At 44.1% G+C, this 20714-nt stretch overlaps 1 protein-coding gene across 2 annotated transcripts in view; it reads right to left on the bottom strand.

Annotated features, from left to right (window-relative positions):
* SDHA (succinate dehydrogenase complex flavoprotein subunit A) overlaps window positions 1–20714 on the bottom strand; it is a 215279-nt gene that overhangs the window by 47475 nt on the left and 147090 nt on the right. For both annotated transcript variants that reach the window (XM_083188330.1, XM_083188328.1), the window contains exon 10: window positions 13018–13189. In XM_083188330.1, the coding sequence (XP_083044456.1) occupies window positions 13018–13189 (172 nt within the window). The remainder of the gene's footprint in view (window positions 1–13017; window positions 13190–20714) is intronic.

The raw sequence follows: 20714 nt of genomic DNA, 5'->3' as shown, positions 1-20714 counted from the left end.
GTGTGATGGAGTAAAGAGTTGGTCGCTGTCTCTTTTCTGAAGAGATCGGTGGATATTGAGCCGTCGTCCTCAATAGTGATGTGTAGGTCCAGGTAATTAACCGCCTTTTTGCTGATGTCAAAGGTGAGATGTAAATTCAGATCATTCTTGTTAAGAATTCCCATCATTTCTATAAATAGATCCTTATCTCCTTCCCATAGGATAAAGAGATCATCTATATAGCGCACCCACAAAAGGACGTGGTCTGTATACTTCTCATTCTCCTCACAGAAAACAACTTCACGCTCCCACCACCCCCAGGTACAGGTTAGCATACGTGGGGGCACAAGTGCTCCCCATCGCAGTCCCCCGTACCTGGAGGTAGAAGTTCTCATTACAAACAAAATAGTTTTTTGTTAAAACAAAGCGTAATAGTTGAATTAGGAGTTCGTGAAGGTTGTCTTCTTTGCCCATTTTGAGAAAGTACCTGATTGCTTCGAGCCCATACTGTTGGTGGATGCTAGTATAAAGACTCTCCACATCACAGGTTATGATCCATGTGTTCTGATTGACAGTGATGTCCTGGAGTTTGTTGAGTACCTCCATTGTGTCCCTCACATAAGATGGTAAAGTGAGGACATATTCACGGAGGTAGGCATCAACAAACTGACTGGCTCTTTCAGTCAAACTGCCTATGCCCGACACTATAGGCCGGCCAGGTGGTACCTTGTCATTCTTATGGACCTTGGGGAGGAGGTACAGGGTAGGGATCCTCACTTCAGTAACCTGTAAAAATTCTGACTGCCTTTTGGTTAAGACGCCTGAGCCAGTTGCTTCCTTAATAATTCTTGTGTAGATTTCCAAGAAATCCTGGGTGGGGTTAAACATCAATTTCTTATAACATGTAATGTCATTGAGCTGTCTGTCTAGTTCTTTCACATAGAGTGTCCTTGACCATAGGACGACATTGCCGCCTTTATCCGACGGTTTGATGACGATGTCTTCCCACTTTTTAATTTCATTAAGTGCTGCCCTTTCCTCTTTATCCATATTATTCTGATGTTGAAAGATAGGTTTGGAGGATTCCAACTCGTCAAGGTCTTGGCTGACCACATCTATAAAGGTTTTTACCACAGGGCAAATTTGGAAGTTCGGATAAAATTTGGATTTCTTCTTTAGTTTTAATAACCGGTTCTCTTCTTGTTCCTCTGCATTGGTACTCGAAGTTTCAGAGGGGACTCCTGTCTCTAATTCCTCAAGAATACTCAATGCTAGTTCATCTTCTTTTGAAAACAAGGAAGGAGATGGCTCGGTCTCATACCCAGCAGAATTCTGTGTGTCATCCATAGGCATTTCACTTGTGTTGGTTTTTGTACAATAGAATTTTTTAAGGAGCAATTTCCTCGCGAACAAATTAAGATCTTTTTCAATCTCAAAACGGTTAAATGAACAGGTTGGGGAGAAAGAGAGCCCTCTTTGTAAAACTTGGATCTGTATATTGGTGAGTGTGGTCTGAGAGATTTATGATTTTAAGAGCATCGGAATCAGGTGTTATTTCCGGTATCTCTGATAATCTCTCGGATCCTCTCTCCACTCTCTTGTGGCTCTCTTTTTTTTCTTCTTCCCCCTCCTTGTCCTGCGGTGTCCCAGCCTAGACGATCTCTCGTATCTCTGGGACTGATCCCTAAAAAATTCCTGTGTGAGTGTCTACTGCCAGTATCCGATGCTGTCTCATTTTCGGATGAATCTATATCTGATGTGCTGTAATTCAAAGGGTTAGCTGATGGTGGTCTTTTATTATGAGAAGTATGCCATTTATATACCCTATTTGATCTGAAATCCTCGATATCTCTCTGCAGTTTATTTTTCTTTCTGCTTATCACCTCTTTTTCCATATTTTCTATCTCCATTTTAAACTTTTGATAAGTTTTCTGGAACTTATCGAGACCTTCAAATTCTTTGAGTTTATTACTCAGTCGAGAGATCTCAGCCGAGTGTCTCTCCAACATAATTTGATCATGTTTAACCAAGATCCCAATGAGTTCCAGTGAGCATCTAGTAAGGGTTTTCTCCCAGTCTGATCTAAGGGTATCATCTGCTAGCTCAAATGATGGAAAGACGCGCGGTCTCAGGCCACGTGGTGTGATGTTTTGTTTAAGATAACTTTCAAAAGTCATCTTATTCCAGAAAGTTTTTGATTGTTTGATAAGCGCAAATTTTAATAATTGTAAGTCGTTAAGCCAGTCCTCTTTAGAGGTGTTAATCTGTGAAATGTCTGTATTTAACAAAGACTCCATACATTTTTGAAAATTGGACTGTCTATTGGACAGTTCTTGGCTAAGACTGAATGCAGATGTACTTTCACGAGTGGTATCAGAGTTAGACATATTGCCACGTGTAAGGTAAAATATAAGTATTTTTCAAGAAAAAAGCCCCTCAGCATTAGCAGTCAGGAGCCTCCAGCAGCGTGCAATGGCGGCAAGTTTTTTTATGTTAAAATGACCGCCAGAACCGCGTGATAGCTGGGAAAGTGCCATGGTCTCTGGGAGCAAACCCTGCGGTAAGCTTCCCTCCTGACCAGCTCCGTCCTTACAATGGTGTCCCTTTTTGAAAGGGTAGCCGCGCCATTAGGCTATACTCATATGCCCAGGCGTATATATATATATATATATAGGAGTCCCTGTGTCACTATCGCTGTCCTCTAAGATTGTCCAAGAGGCAGCTAAACTGGTACAGCTAACACCTATACTTCTGACATGCAGTGATGAGACATAGCACAATGCAAATAATAATAAAATGGCACTGAGCTCCGCAAAGCACAAAGGCCGGCAGGAGCATAAAGTACTGTACCCTGTGCTCCAGTAGGAGAGGTACAGGGGAGATTTGCCCAAATGGCCTGGCTGTGAAGAGGTGGACCCCGGACTGGCAAAGTGCTCTCCATGTCCCTCTATCACTATGCAGCAGGCAGGCAGGAAGAGATCAGGGCTGGAAACCCCGTGGGTACATCCTAGCTCCTGTCTCCGGGGGAGGGGCTGTGTGAGGAGAGGCTCCCTCCCCCTACTAGCAAATGGCCACCGGGATTTTATGACTCATGTGGCGCCGGTAAAATGGCGGGGATCCGGCGCTTGCCGGGCGGCCCCGCCTTACCGACGCCACTGCCCACACTCAAAGTCTCCCTGGTGGTCCAGCGGGACAGAGTGCACAACACTACGAGAGGCGGCGGTTCTGCCGCTTGCTAGTGCAGCCCGGCGATCCCCCTCGCTGAGCTGCTCAGCCGCCATTAAAAATGCGCACATGCGCGCGCTCCCAGTGGGGAGCGCGTTACCTGTAAGCGGTGCTCACCGATGATGTCCCGGTCCCCGTCGCGGCTGTGCTCCTCAGTGCTTCAGAGCCAGCCGAACACCTCCACTGTGGGAGCCACGTGGGTGGTGTTTGGCTGCCGGGTCCCGGGTGATGGAGCGCAGTGCAGGGGTCTAAAAGACCCCCGGCGCTGCTGCTCTGTCACTGACTCCGGTCAGTGTAAAATCAGAAAAAAAATTAAAATAAAACAAAGTTTATGCTGCTATTATAGCAGCCCTTTCAAATGCGTGTTGGCTCCTGCCAGCACAACTAAAACTGAAAGTAAGCTAGCCTAGGATGCGGGGTATAGGAGGGAGGAGCCAGGGCTGTCTCTGGGCAGTCCAGAAGTTTTAAACCTTTCTGGTGCTGGAATGGTCCTGACCTCACTCCTATTGCGACCATATTGCCAGTGATGGAATGGGTTTCAAAAAAATATGGAAGGGGAGGGGGGGGTGGTGTTCTGCAGGACGTGGGCAATCTTTTGGGGACTGCTCACAAGCTACAGATTCCAGCGCTTGTATCTAGAAAAATTTTATTTTTAGCAAAAAAAAAAATAATAATAATCCACTAGCTGCAGGTGTTAATGAGTTTACGGGAACTTAGACTAGAGGAAGGTATGGGGATTGAAAAACCTTGCTCTGCTTAGTAGATATATTGCTCTGAGAATGTACCCCTGAACAAAAAGTATACTGGACACGCCGTAATATAAAATTATTTTTATAAATTCATTAATTAATATGAGAAGCAATGCACATTAAAGATATTACACTTAATACAGTAATGAAAAATAAAAAAACTAAATAATGCACCAATAAAATGTAACAATCATGTTTGCATATGGAACTCCGTGTATAGAAATAGTTAATTTAAATATCAATTGATGTTACTAATTTGTTAGAGGCAGGTTGCTGAGCCAAGCGGGTTAGTAGAGTAGATAAAGCCAGTAGTATATATATATATATATATATATATATATATATATATATATATATATATATATATATATATATATATATATATATATATATATATATATATATATATATATATATAGCCCATTAGTGTGTAGGCAGACCACGCACGCTGTTGGGCAATAATGCAGTCTGTAGCATAAATTGTTGACGGCTGTAATATATGGTTCTCTCACCCTCCGTAACAAGTGTGGTGGCTGTTGGAGGACGGGGAGCCTGATGGACCTGTGGTTCGACCCGCTGGGTGGCAGTTGATGTCCCGAATCAATGGCTCAGCTGGTTTGCAATGAAGCGGGGAGTTGTCTCCACCCGCCGGAATCAGCAGAAGTAGCCGGGTATGTGTGCCTGCCGGAATGAAGAGGGGCCAGTGGTTCACCGTTCACACTGGAGCTGCTGGCTGGCTGTGGCGTCTCATGTATCGGGAGACGCGGGCCAAACAGCAGAGGGAGTAGGCACTGTATCCACGGAGAATGCAAACATGATGATGTGTGGCGGAAGTGACGTATGTCAACGCGTTTCGTTTCTATGGTTACCAGAAAGTTCTCAAGACGATTATGGGCTATCTTTGGTGGTGCTATTTAAAGGCTGGAGTGCTTCTAACAAAATCAATTACTTAAAGTACATAATTAGTTTAACAGGTGTGTCCAGTATTTTAATCAAATTTATACTTAAAATATAAGTAATAGATTGGTTTCATTTCACAATATCATTAGACAAATAATCAGTATCTCAATTTATGTAGTAGTTGTTCGTTTGAGACAAAAAGGGAGGATTTATATTGCAGAGCTTATATTCGGGAGGAGAGAGATTAAAGTGAATAGTATAATATGACCCCATTAATTTAGGGTAAAGACATATACAATAGATGTATCTAATAGTACTTTTAAACAAAACTAACAAATTAGATAATAACAAAAAACAGGGATTTTGTACTTACCGTAAATCCTTTTCTCCGAGTCCACAGGTGTCACTGGAGTAACATTGGGGATAGAACGGTGACCACAGGGAGCATGGGCACTTTAAATATAATAGAGTGTGGCCAACTCCTCCCCTTCTACTCCCCCACCTAGGCAGTCACAAGGATGTGTCCGAATGGAGCTGGAAGAAAGAACACGCTTTCCAGAGGGGGTTAGTATAACACACAAGCACAATCAACCAGAAAAGATTGAAAATGAAAGTGAACAGTGAGAACACTGAACCAAACATGCCACACAAATAACATAGCAGGCAGTTCCAAGAAGTACCTGGCAAATTAAACTGTAAAAAGTTTTAAGGCAGGAATTCCTAACAATAGAAGGAACAGCGTCGAGGCGGGTGTCCAGTGACACCTGTGGACTCGGAGAAAAGGATTTATGGTAAGTACAAAATCCCTGTTTTCTCCTTTATCCACTAGCTGTCACTGGAGTAACAGTGGGGACGTCCCAGAGCTCCCTACAAGGGTGGGATGGCGCTGAGACCCCCGTAACACCGAGCGTCCAAACTGTGAAGCTGGCGCCGCAAAGGTGTCAAAATCAGTAGAACCGAACAAAAAAGTCTGATGACCAGACCAGGTGGCAGCTCTAGAGAGCTGCTGAATAGAGACCCCTCTGGTAGCCGCCCAAAAGGGTCCCACCGAGCATGTAGAATGCGTCGTAATGGAAACAGGTGGGCGTTGAGCCTTTGCGACATAGGCCTGACGGATAGTCAGGTGGATCCATCGAGACAACGTCTGTTTGGAGGCTGGCCAGCCCCGCCTTACCGGATCATTCGTAACAAATTAAGCATCCGACTTCCTCAGAGATGCCGTTCTAGATACATAAATCCTCAGCCCTGACCAAGTATAGAGTAATGTCCTCAGGGGATAAGTCTTGGAAGGCCGGCACCACAATCGGCTGATTTATGTGGTAAGCCAATACCACCTTTGGCAAAAAGGAGCAGCTGGTGCTAAGTTCTGCCCTGTCGGCATGGAAGACCAAAAACGGAGGTCTGCATGACAGAGCCCCCAAATCCGAGACTCGCCTGGCCGATGCCAGGGCCAGGAGGAGCACCGTCTTCCATGTAAGGTACTTAAGGTCCACCTCTTCTAGAGGTTCAAACACCGCAAGAAGCTTAGAACGAGATCCAAGTCCCATGGAGCTGTAAGTGGACGAAAAGGAGGTTGCAGCCACAATTCTCCTTGAAAGAAGGTATGTACCTTAGGCAAAAGAGCCAACTTCTTTTAAAAAAGAAGGATAACGCCGACACTTGTACCTTCAGGGTAGACAGATGTAACCCTGCAGCTAAGCCGGCCTGCAGGAAAAGAAGAAGTCTGGCCCTTTTTGAAAAGAGTGGTGGAAACTCCATGTCCCTCACACCAAGACACGTAAGATCGCCAGATACGGTGGTAATGCTTGGAGGTGACTTCTTTCCTGACCTTCATCATGGTAGGTATCACCGACCGTGGGATTCCTGCCTGCCTCAGGATGGATCTTTCAGCAGCCACGCCGTCAAATGAAGCCGACTTAAGTCTGGAAAGACGAAAGGCCCTTGACTGAGAAGATCTTCCTGAAGAGGCAGGAGCCAAGGTTCTTTGATCAGTAGAGACGTGAGGCTGGTGTACCACGACCTGCACAGCCAATCCAGAGCTATCAGGAGTACCGTGACCTCCTCTCTCCGAATTCTCTGCAGCACCCGGGGTAACAGTGGGAAAGGAGGAAATATGTATACAAAGTGGAACGGCCAAGGGGCCACCAGAGCATCCACACCCACTGCCTGTGGATCCCTCGTCCGAGCGAAGTACCGGGGTAGCTGATAATTGTGGCGAGACACCATGAGATCCACTTGAGAACACCCCCACCTGTGAACCAGGCATTGAAAGACCTGGGTGTTGAGGCACCACTCTCCTTGGTGTACGTCCTGGCGAATTCAGCCTCACAATTGCCCACAGCAGGAATGAAGACGGACAAAATGGCTAGCGCGTGATCCTGAGCATACAGCAGGATCAGACTCACTTCTTTCATGGCTGCGCGACTGCACGTGCCGCCCTGCTTGTTGATGTAGGCTACGGCTGTGGAATTGTCGGACTGCACCCTGATGGGGTGACCCTGAAGGAGATGGTGAGCCTGCAGGAGAGCATTGTATACTGCTCTTAACTCCAATACATTGATGGAGAGGAGAGCCTCCTGTGGAGTCTAACGGCCCTGGTACTGGTTGATCCAGGGTGACTGCTCCCCAACCGTGAAGACTCGCGTCCGTGGTGAGTAGTCTCCAATTCCAGATGGCGAATCTCTTTCCCTCCCTGAGGTTGGAAGGATACAGCCACCACAGGAGAGAGTGCCATGCCCGCACTGACAACCGTATCCTGTGGTGAAGGTGCAGGTGAGAGCCTAACCACTGTCGTAGAAGGCAATGCTGGAACGGTCTTGATCGAAATCGACCGTATTGGATTGCCTTGAAGGAGGCAACCATCTTACCCAGTAGCCTGGTGCATGGGAGGACCGTCAACTGCCTGGTCAGAAGCACTAGGCATATTAAGGCCTGGAGAGAGTGTAGTATCCAAGACCATTCCCAGAAATTGTAGCCGTTGAGACGGCTGAAGCTGGGACTTCTGAAAATTGAGTATCCATCCGTGATGAATGAGAGTACTCTGAGTCAGGGCGATGTTTTCCAACAGGGCCTCCCTGGACGGAGCCTTCAGCAGAAGGTTGTCTAAATACGGTATTGCTGTCACACCGTGGTTCCGCAGAATCTCCGTCATCACCGCCATGACTTTGGTGAAGACGCGGGGGCAGAGGAGAGGCCTGAAACTGCCAGTGTTGGTTGCGGACCGCGAACCGAAGGAACGCCTGATGTGGAGGACAAATCGGTATGTGGAGGTAGGGGTCCATGATGTCGAGTGACACCAAAAACTCGCCCTCCTCCAATCAAGCAATCACCGATTGCACAGACTCCATCCTGAACTTGACCGGTTGTAGGTAAGGATTTAGATCTTTCAAGTTAAGGATAGGTCGCGCCGATCCGTCTGGTTTTGGAACCAAAAGGCTGGAATAAAATCCCAAGGTCCTTTGTTCTTCCAGGAGCAGGATCACCATCCCCGCAGATACCAGTTTTGAAATGGCCGCGGTTAGGAGCAGGCTTTTTTGTTTTGAAACTGGCAAACCTGTTAAAAACGGCAGTGAGGTGGTTTTTGAAAGTGGATCTTGTAGCCCAAGGCTATCAGATCTCGAACCCATGCATCTTGACAAGACTGCAGCCACACGTGCTTGTAATCCTGAAGACGCGCTCCCACCTTGGGGTCCCCCAGGTGGTATTACCAGGGGAAAGGGGAAATGGAGATTTTGTCTATGCACAAGTATCACTGTTTATTACACAACAATTAGTATGTGTCAAAATGTAAGGTTCCACAGTAGAGAAAATATAATAGATGCTACCGTATCTATAAATTATGAAGGTGGAGGTGCTCCCTAGAGAGTGTAATAATGCAAGAAGGAAGGACAGAAAAGAACTCTCTTTTTTAGGGGCACAACTTATTATTTGTATAATGTTTTTATGTAAAAAAAATAAACTTTTATTATGATTCAATTAAAATATAAGGAGCCAACTATCAAGACAAAGACAACTCTACATACATCCATTAAAGTATATCTCCTAGACAGGACAAAGAAATATTAAAAAATATATAACAGTCAAAAATACTGTTAATATCTATAATGTAGTTCTCTGCTTCTGTATAATTTAGAACAGATGAGCTACGTTTTGATGATAGCAAGCTGGCGAAAATATCACCTTGTGAGGGAATATCTAGTATGCTTCCAGTATGATATTGCCTCACTTATAATGATTCTGAAAGTGTACACTTAGATACAGTACTACAGTTGGCAACACAAAGATCAAAAATGTATAATAATGTTGGGTACTTATGTAATATCTGGACTCCCGTTTTTCTTATGAGACCGCGTCCCCTTGCGGGGCTCGCTACGCTCACCACGCTTCGGGCACGGTGGCTCGCCACACTATATAAAATCAACTCCATGCGTAGTTGGATAGTAGGGGTATGAAAAAATGGGGTGCATTTAACATGGGAGTCCAGATAATACATAAGTACCTAATGTTGCAATATAGTTACCAGTCTAGTGTCTGGCTGTTTTCTTTGGTACAGCCTTGTGGTTGCTAATCAATTGTGACACTAGCTATTACAAACACCCAAGCTATCCAAGTTGTAGAAACAAGATGTAAGGGGAATTTAGTAAGTATGCACCTAGACACTAAAGATAATAAGTGAAAGAATCTCCCTTATGTGAGGGGAAAAGATTTTTTAGGAAGCAGCTAGATATGCAGTTCAGAGACCTACTAATAACAACAGGTGGGCCTGAAGCCCGTCATGCTGAGGGCTTAGTGGAGGCCTTGGCCTCTTGGGTGGAAGAGGAAGCACCTCTGCCACGACCACGGGAGCCTCTGTGGGAGGCAGCATCACCTCTGGAACGACCTCTGAAACGATGTCCCTTGAAAGGTTCTACGAGTAGAAGGAGGGGGGGGGGGGCAGTGGATGGAAGGAATGTGGATTTACCTCCAGTGGCCTGTGATATCCACTTGTCTAACTCAGGCCCCAACAGGACCTCGCCTGTGAAATGGAGAGCTTCCACTGCCCGCTTGGACTCTGCATCAGCCTGCCACTGGCGGAGCCAGAGTGATCGGCGTGCTGATATTGAGAGTGCAGAGATGTGGGCACCTAAGATGCAAACATCATTAGAGGCCTCCACCATATATGTTGAAGCCTCAGATATGTGTTCTGCCAACTGCACCAGGACATAAACGTCACCTCCCTGCTTCAGATGCGTAACCATCTGAGAGGCCCAAACCCCGATGGCCTTGTTCACCCAGCATCCGACCTGAGCCGGACGCTGTACTACCCCTGCCGCAGTATAAATAGACTTAAGTGTAAGCTCAAGCTTACGGTCTGAAGTGTCTCAGAGTAGTAGCCCCCGGCACTGGGAGAACCGTCTTTTTTGAAGGGTCAACTACGGGGGGTGTCTCTGCCAGCTTTCTGCCTTCAGCAGACAAGGGGTATGAAGACAATAGTCTCCCGAAAATGTGAAATTTCCTATCGGGGGTTTTCCAAGCCTGCAAAACGAGGCCGTTTGTTTTGTGTTTTTACCAAAAAGGGAGGAGCGACTGGGAGCAGATGCCCCCTCATCGATATCCAGGGCAAGTTTTACCATATCAATGAGGTCATCCAAACCTTGCACACCCTGGTCCGGCTGCTGTGGTGGCAAATCTTGTTGCACATCCACCTCTAGGCATATTCCCCTTCCTCTAGGTCAGGCATATCCTCATCTCTGTCAGTGTCTAAGACCTGCGTGAGCAGTCTTTTTAGCACTGGGGGCTGAGAGTCACGTGTAGTGAGCCGTATGGGCTCTGGGGCCAAGGCCTTAGTTGAACCCTCCACAGCTAAAGCGAACTCACGCTGCTGTGATCTAGAGGATTCTCTGTCCCTCTGTGAGTCTGAAATCTCAGAGGACAGGTGTGACATCACCTCAGTGAGCTGTAATGCCCACGCAGGGGGAGGGCTGCTGGGAGGTAGAAGGAGGAGGATCAGGGGTGCATTTTTCGCACACCAGTGTACCCTCAGCAGATTGTGTACGTTTAGAATTACACTTCTATAGTACAGTAAGAAACCCAGATAGAAAGACTGGACAGGAGAGACAGTATTAGAGGAAAAAGCTGCCAGAGGCGAACAACAACGCTCTGGTACATGGGTCCTCAAACTGCGGCCCTCCAGATGTTGTGAAACTACAAATCCCAGCATGTCTTGCCACAGTTTTAACACTCCCTTATAGCAAAACTGTGGCAAGGCATGCTGGGAATTGTAGTTTCACAACATCTGGAGGGCCGCAGTTTGAGGACCCATGCTCTGGTATGTACCAGGGAGCGCTATAGCCTAATTTACATACAGCCCAGAACGGTTGCAGGTCTAGACACCGGGATGAAGGCTGTTCCTGAGTCTGTAGAGACATATTATGGGGTCATATTATACTATTCACTTTAATCTCTCTCCTCCCGAATATAAGCTCTGCAATTTAATTCCTCCCTTTTTGTCTCAAACGAACAACTACTACATATACTGAGATATTGATTGGCAATTATTTGTCTAATGATATTGTGAAATGAAACCAATCTTTTTTCCATATCCACTTAAAACTTCAGACACTTGCAATAATCTATAATTACCAGGATAGTAAATAAATTTATGAAACTGTTACTTATATTTTATGTATAAATTTTGATTCAAATACTGGACACACCTGTTTAACTAATTATGTACTTCAAGTAATTGATTGATTGATTGTTAGGAGCACTCCAGCCTTTAAATAGCACCACCAAAGGAAGCCCTGGTAACCATAGAAACAAAACGCGTTGACATACGTCACTTCCGCCACGTCATCACGTTTGCATTCTCTGTGGATACAGCACCTACTCCCTCAGCTGTTTGCCCGCGTCTCCCGATACATGAGACGCCACAGACAGACAGCAGCTCCAGTGTGAACGGTGAACCACTGGCTCCTCTTCATTCCGGCAGGCAAACATACCCGGCTACTTCTGCTAATTCCGGCGGGTGGAGAAATCTCCCCGCTTCATTGCAAACCAGCTGAGCCATTGATACGGGACATCAACTGCTACCCAGTGGGTCGAGCCACAGGTCCATCAGGCTCCCCGTCCTCCAACAGCCACCACACTTGTTACGGAGGGTGAGAGAACCATATATTACAGCAGTCAACAATTAATGCTACAGACGGCATTATTGCCCAACAGACTGTTTTTTGCGTGGTCTGCCTACACGCTAATGGGATATAAATATATATATATGCTATTGGCTTTATCTACTCTACTAACCCGCTTGGCTCAGCAACCTGCCTCTAACAAATTACTAACATCAATTGATATTTAAATTAACTATTTATATACACAGAGTTCCATATGCAAACATGATTGTTACATTTTATTGGTACATTATTTAGTTTTTTATTTTTCATTACTGTATTGTGTAATATTTTTAATGTGCATTGCTTCTCATATTAAGGAATTTATAAAAATAATTTGATCTTACGGTGTCCAGTATTTTTTGTTCAGGGGGTACATTCTCAGAGCAATATATCTACTAAGCAGCGCAAGGTGTTTCAATCTCCATACTGCACCTTTCAAAAAATATATCCAACCTCTAAGCTGCGACCCATACTTAAAATAAACTGCATACTATTGCATGAAACTACAGTGTGTGGTCTTTGGACAATTATCTGCTTGATATTGCAATTTTTCACGTTTTAAAAATAACTTCCTGTAGGTTTCTTGATTTCATGGTTTTTGCATTTTCAGAGGTTTCAGATTCTTGTCTTTCCTTAACTTGCCAGTATTTGTGCACACGCAATGACCTTTCATAAATGCAAATATAGTATTTGCAGGAATTTACAGATTTCAATTAAGCTTGCAAAAAAATAAATCCTGTGACATTTATAAGTAAACAGGGTCGAAGAGAACACAATGGGTTTCCACTGAGAACAATCTGCATTATTATTTGGTAGGTGTGTTTTAACCATTACACTAGTTATCAATTGATTACTTGCATAAACAAAGATTAAGGAGTATGTTCAATTGTGCATGTGTTTTTCCCACTGTAACCCAAAGGTTTTATTCCAGGCAACTAGTCAATGCCAATGGGATTCATACAAGGTGAATGGAGAAAGTAATAAAAAACAAAACACCATTCTACACTTACCAGGTTTACAGGACTCAGCTATGCTAAGAGCACACGCACGCCCAAAAACAACCAGATCTAGGAGAGAATTTGCACCAAGGCGATTGGCACCATGTACTGATGCGGATGCAGCTTCACCACAAGCGTATAGTCCATGAACCACTTTGTCTTCACCATTTACATGTACAATAGCCTGAAAGTAAATGCATCCAAAATCAGTAAAGATCACAAAATGTACTGTATGTCAGAAAGGAAAAACACAAAACACTCATACAACAATGAAGTACAAAAGGGTCTTTTAAAAGATATTACGGTATACACACAGCTTCATGACATTCCAGTATATTATTTAAGGCATGTGACTGAGTACAGATAGAACAGTTTGATAATTAGTAAAATTGCAGGATACTTCAAGAGCAGAAATTGCCTCTGTAAATAGCATAGCAGGGGTGTTTGCTTTATGGTCGCATCTACACCAAAACAAAAGTTTGTTGTAAATGTTCACCTTGCTGAACCCCCCCCCCCCCCAAAAAAAAATAATCCGACATGGTTTCTCACAGATCAAACTCTAAGGGGGGTATTTAATCTGTACCACTATTTACGCCGGCGGAAATAGCGGCACTCATCTATTCAATGCTGGCATTACAGACAGCATTAAAAGCAGTGAGATCTAACTCTTTTTAAAGTCGAATTTGTTTTGTCGGAAACTGCTTTGGAGGGTCTAATTACCGGCTGTTTTTCGACAATCCGTGGCCATTTTCAGCGATCCACAAACTTTTCAACACTTCACAGTCAGAACATTGAATTTTGACTGTGGAGTTACTGTCGGATCGGACAGAAACAGCCCGAGATTGAATACCCCCCTAAGCCAATGTTTTGTGGGACACTGATCTACTTCTTTTATAGGCACAATCTTATGCTGTCCATACACTTTTGACATATTGCATGCAATCTTTCGATTTCAACCACATCTGTACAATAAATCTAATGATTGTATGCATATTTTAGGGACCATTCAAAGTGATGCACAGATAATATGTTCATATCATCTAATCGAATTGCAGTAGCGATCACGTGGTTTTTAAACGCATACGATCGATTGAATGCAATCTGCAGGTGAGGGTCGGAGAGAATGCTTTTGGCGACGGCGGGTTTGGGGAGAGGGGGCTGGAGGGACCGCTGCTGGTCTGTGTAGTTTAGCGCTGTGAAGGAGCGCTAGCTGGTGGCAGAATTGTTTGAAATACTGGGTAGCCTTCTGATTGACTGACGGAGTTCTCTCAGCCAATCAGAGGACCGCCCAGTGTTTAAATTTTTTTCAAATTCTGCCGCTGAGCTAACCCCAGATGCCCGCTAGTGCTACCTCATAGTGCTATGCTACTCCGCTGCACTGTCAGCACCCCACGTGCCATCGCAAGATGGAGTGCGACATTGGGTGCTGAAAATGGGCACTTACTTGGACCATAAGATGCTATCGGATTTGATGGACATCGCATCGAATCCGATCGCATAAGTGTATGGGTAGAATTAGAAATGTCAATGACTAGCCCGATAATGGTCAAAGCTACCCAAGAAGAAAAATGGAACAAAATAATTGGTGTAATGGTTAGCATTACTGCTTTACAGCACTGAGGTCATGGGTTCAATTCCCACCTTGGCCCTAACTGTGCGGAGTTTGTATATTCTCCCCGTACCTGCGTGGGTTTCCTCCGGGTACTCTGGTTTCCTCCCACAATCCAAAAATATACTGGTAGGCTAATTGGCTTCCAATAGAATTAACCCTAGAAGATCTGTGTGTGTGTGTACACACATGTGGTAGGGAATATAGATTGTAAGCTCCACTTGGCAGGGACTGATGAGAATGTTCAAATATTCTCTATAAAGCGCTGCAGAATATGTATGCGCTATATAAGAAACTGTTAATAATAATAATAATAATTAAATAGTGACATAGCTACAATGGGCCGTATTAGATTCAATTACGCTGATTCGCCACTTTTTACGGCCAATGTGTCCTATTTTCGTGCTCCCTGGCGAATTCTTTTTACTGGAAGAAGTAATTTGCCCTATTCAACACTCAAAATTCGCCAACGGCGAACAGTGAATGATGGGCAATTCGCTGCTGTTTTCCAATGGGCTGTTTTTCCACTGTGATTCACAGTGAGTGTATTCAATGTTAGCATGGCGAATTGCTTTCAGCGTGAGTTTCGCTGTGCTTCACAGTGTAGCAATTACCATCTTTTTAAGGTGAACTGGAATCTTGTCTTTTAAAATATAGTTTTTAGTTTTTTTTAAATTTGGTGTAATATTACATATGCGAGAGCGGGAGCAGTGAAGCGGCTCCCTACCCGCGTCCCCTGCCAGCTCTCCCGGGGGGAAGCTTGTGCTGCTTGTGTTCCGGGGAGGGCCCCCCCCCCCACTCATTCCGGTGCAGGCAGGGAGACTCCCTGTGGCATTTGCCGAAGGTGTTAAAATTCGCCGTCAGGGGCAGCGAGCCATTGTGGCGTTGAACAGGGCGACAGGGAGGGCTGGTCGCGAATGCTCCAGCCCTCCAGAACACGGGGAATGTGCAGCGAATCCTAAACTCGCTGCACATGCCGAAAATCGTCACTGAATACTGCCCAATAACAGAACATTTACTAGTGAAAGACTGTATGAACATTTCCTAATTTTCTTATACAAATTGCAAACACATTGAGAAAATTAAAGCAGATCATGTGACCATCAACCAGAAAAACACTAGGACCCTGCTGCTCAGAGAGCCTAGTGCTTATTACTGGCACTTTCCAAAACACTAAGTTAAGCTAAATACACACCTATAGAATAGAATAAGTAATGTATGGGAGCATATGGCAATTTACCATTCGCTCCCAAATGCTGGAAAATAAACAAAAAAGGATTGTTCAGAGTAAAGGGGCCCATACATCCCCCGATCCACAGGCACTGGAATTTCACCGAGCAGATGCTGCTGACAGTGATCCTCGTCAGATGTTTTGCGTGACCATCAGGGCATTGCCACAATACACCACAGGAGTGTTTCTGTAATCAAACCCTTTTATTCTGGAGAACATCCTCTTATTCACAACTAAAAGCAGTTTTTGTTAACAGGTCAGAGTTTTCTTAAAGAGTTTGGTAACCAGTTAAAATTCTTGGAAAACCCTTGTGTTTGCCTGGAGTGAAGAAAGGGACTCTCTGGTATGAGAAAGATGAAGATATATCTGCTACACCATAAAACAAAATTCTTCCAGACTATGATACATATATAAAGAGACTTTCTTGGTGGCTTACATCATAGTCTGATCATAGGGAAATTCTTTAAATCTTGGCTTCAATACCATTCAATTTAGTGGTTTAAATGTCTGGATATTGAACTGAGAATCCATTAGATCTATTTCTGGCTGACCCTATTTTATAACCAGGCTGTTTAAGACCTCCGGATGCAGAGACCATTTTCCTGGATGAACAGATTGGGGATTTAGAAAGTGCACCTTCCAATTCTCAATTCCTGGAATAAAAACTGCAGACTGCTGGAATATGGATCTATGCCCAAGATAGGATATTAAAATGTTTCTCATTACCAGGGATCTTTTTGAACACAGTTTGTGATTAAAAGTAAAAAGAGGATTTTTGTAAGAACTTACCGTTGGAACACCCTTTCTCTGAGTACATCCTGGTGACACGGCTAACCTTGGGATGTAGGAGGGTCCACAGGAGCCAAGGCACCTATGCTGAAGTCTTTGACACAGGCTCCTCCCTTCTGAATCCCATGATGCTTCAGTTAATTTTCTAAAGCACACTAGGATACATAACTCTGTACAATGCCCGACATATTATATGCACATCATATTACCATAGCATGACAACACATAAACGGTATGACTTACTGAGCGTAAGGGAGGGATCGGCGTGTCACCAGGATGGACTCAGAGAAAGGGGCTTGAACGTAATTTCTTACAAAAATCCCCTTTTCTCTTTCGTCCTATCCTGGTGATAGAAAATAGACAAAGCAGAAAGTTGTACTTTGAAAGACTGTAATCCTAAACCCTTTGATAAACTGTCCTGGAGGAAGTCTAGTAGTCTAGACACCTTAAATCTAGAGGTGTGAACCTCCTGGCGTTCACACCACCTGATGTAAATTTTTCAGACTCAATGATAATTTGCAGCAGACACCGGTTTACGAGCTCTGAGCATAGTCTGTATAACGTCATCTGAAAATCCTTTATTCTTCAATAAGTAGTTTCATAAGCCAGGCCGTCAAACTGAGCCGAGCTAGGTCCTGGTGCAGAAATGGTCCTTGTCTTAGAAGATCCTGTCGAAGAAGAAGAGGCCACGACTGACGCTGACAATCTCAAGATGTCGGAGTACCACAACCTCTTGGGCCAATCTGGTGCAATCAGAATTGCTTGCACATGTTGATACCTCACTTCTCAGCACCCATGGAATCATAGGAAACGGGGGAAATATGTAAACCAGGTGAAAGTGCCACGGAATCATCATGGCATCTATTTCCCAAGCAGATGGGTCTCTGGTCCGAGAACAAAACCTCGGAACCTGACAGTTGTACCTGGACGCCATTAGGTCCACATCTGGGAGCACCCAGCGACTCACAATCTCCTGGAATACTTCTTGATGTAATGACCACGCCCCCTATTGCATAGTCTGATTTTAATTCAGGGACTTGAAAGTCGGCCAATATAGATGTTAGATATATTGAGCAATGTGGGCTGCGCTGTACATCTGCTCTAAGCACAAATTGGCAGAGTGATATTGATTGTTATACAATAGCGGGACCTTCAAGTACAAGGTTCTCATAGAATTTAAGCACCTGGTTACTTATCTGATGCTGTATTCTCCCAGCGTTCATATGCGGCAGACAGGTCTACAGATCTCGCTGTCAGGGAGAAGAAACTCATGCTGCTTGATGCGCTGTGCTCCTGGTCTCAGCTCAATGTCCCGTTTGGAGCAGCGTTAGACAGGCTCCGGTTCTAGGAGCAGGCTTCCTCTGGATAGCACTCCTGTGTTTCTATGCAACAGATAGGTACACAGATCCCGCTAGCAGGGAGAGGTCACTTGTGCCGTTTGTTGCGCTGTGCGCCCGATCTCAACTCAATGTCCCGTATATGATCTGTGGCAGCGTTAGACAAGCTCCGGTAACAGGAGCAGACTGCCTCTGGGTAGCACTCTGTGTGGTGGCGTGGGAAGACGCGTTTCACCCGTGAAGGGCTTGATCACTTCCTGTCATGAAGGTGCTGGGGTCCACTCTATTGAACCCCGCAGCCCTTCTTAATTGATGCGCATTTATTAAAAACAGTAATGAAAATCAATTAACTCAATAAGTCACTTAGTACGTGCTGCCTCTAAATTTAGGAAGGATATTGAGTATATGAACCTCATCTAAATATAGGGGTTTGTTGCTCATAATATGGGGTTTATTAGATGGAGGTTTATTTTAAAACACAATATAATTATCAGTGTTGATTAATAGTATAATAAAGGGAATAGAAGGAAATAACATTTCTGAGATTTGTACCCTGATATTCTCTCTACTTTCTCAAAATCCTATTTGCCTCTCCACTTTAAACTTTCTCTCCCCTACCGCTACCAATTACAGCTCCTTTATCATATAGAACTACCCATCCATATCATCGCATAGAATGTCCTCCATAAACATTTAAACACATGCATGTCCACGTAAATGGCCCTTCTCTAGGTCTCCAGTCTCATCACGTATCTATAAACAATAATTTTAATATATATATCTAGTTGTAAAGGTTTTTTTATATATACACCTATTGTGTTCTGGTGTGTAACCCCATTCCCAAAAGGATATATCTACCAATTAGTGATACACTCCGCTAATCCAGTGGTATCCCCGGCCAACAAATATTTTGACATACAAAATACATTATCGTGACTGTCTGAATATACAGCTATTAACGATAATCCTAAATTCGGTCTGCTGTCTGTTGCAGATACTAAGGGGTTCCTCCAACTTTGGATCGGGATCCATTGTTTAGTACAAATTATATTTGCATAGCCAAAAGTGCGGATAAATATCTTCCAAAAATTAACAATTATTCATTTTCTCTGGTTATCCCATGGTTACAGCTAAACATCAGTTGATCTATATTTTATTTCCTTCTATTCCCTTTATTATACTATTAATCAACACTGATAATTATATTGTGTTTTAAGATAAACCTCCATCTAATAAACCCCATACTGTTACGAGCAACAAACCCCTATATTTAGATGAGGTTCATATACTCAATATCCTTCCTAAATTTAGAGGCAACACGTACTACGTGACTAATTGAGTTAATTGATTTTCATTACTGTTTTCAAAAAATGCGGATCAATTAAGAAGGGCTGCGGGGTTAAATAGAGTGAACCCCAGCACCTTCATGACAGGAAGTGATCAAGCCCTTCACGGGCGAAACGCGTTTTCCCACGCCACCACACAGAGTGGGCAGTCTGCTCCTGTTACCGGAGCTTGTCCAACGCTGCCACAGATCACATACGGGACATTGAGTTGAGATCGGGCACACAGCGCAACAAACGGCACAAGTGACCTCTCCCTGCTAGCGGGATCTTTGTACCTATCTGTTGCATAGAAACACAGGAGTGCTATCCAGAGGAAGCTTGCTCCTGGAACCGGAGCCTGTCTAACGCTGCTCCAAACGGGACATTGAGCTGAGACCAGGCGCATAGCGCATCAAGCAGCACGAGTTCCTTCTCCCTGACAGCGGGATCTGTGGACCTGTCTGCTGCATATGAACGCTGGGAGAATACAGCATCAGATAAGTAACCAGGTGCTTAAATTATATGAGCACCTTGCACTTGAAGGTCCCGCTATTGTATAACAATCAATGTAACTCTGCCAATTTGTGCTTAGAGCAGATGTACAGCGCAGCCCACATTGCTCAATATATCTAACATCTATATTGGCCGACTTTCAAGTCCCTGAATTAAAATCAGACTATGCAATACCGATTAAAACACACTTACTCCATCTCAGTACTGTTAGAACAATTAAGGTCTTATTTAACTCTGTTTAAACCTCTATTACTATAAGGTGGCTAACTAACATTGCTATAAACTCCTCTCACTCGCGGGACCGGTAGTATATGTCCTGCAATGCATACCAGTATCAGGATCGTTCCTACATGTTAAACGCAGAGCAGCAGAGAGTTTACTTTATCTCTTTTCTAAAATTGACAGATATCCTATCAGATCTCTCATCCCTCATCCGCTTGATAACGATGAGAGGACAGCAGAATCTGTACAGGAACCAATATCTTGTCAATCTCTATTGAATGTTTTCTCCTTTGTGCAAAACCTAATAGATACATTGTAGCAATCTCACTAATACACACAGCTAGTGTGTATCCAATGTATCAATCATACAACTGTTTTCTGCCTATTTATTTGTAAGTTTGGCTACAGCCAGAAATAGTGTCTTTATCCTCTTTTCCTTTCATTCCTCTCTCACTTGGCTGACAGCTGAACGACAGCACTGCAATGTTATATAACATCAGTGTCGCCGAACAAATGAAAGCAAGCAGCAGAAGGATAAAAATCTGTCATTTCTGAGCATTAAGCTTCTCTGCCTAAATTCCCATCCCACTATCCTCTGAAACATGATGGTGAGAGTAGGAGGATAGGCGGATTATAGCTCTCTGTTAGCCCTTAAATATCTGGGTACTTATGTAGTATCTGGG

The sequence above is a fragment of the Crinia signifera genome, chromosome 5 (assembly GCF_055691185.1).
Source record: "Crinia signifera chromosome 5, ASM5569118v1, whole genome shotgun sequence".
Taxonomy (NCBI): Eukaryota; Metazoa; Chordata; class Amphibia; order Anura; family Myobatrachidae; genus Crinia; species Crinia signifera.
Note: the sequence above shows the minus strand (reverse complement) of the source record. Positions and strands in the feature narration are given on the sequence as shown.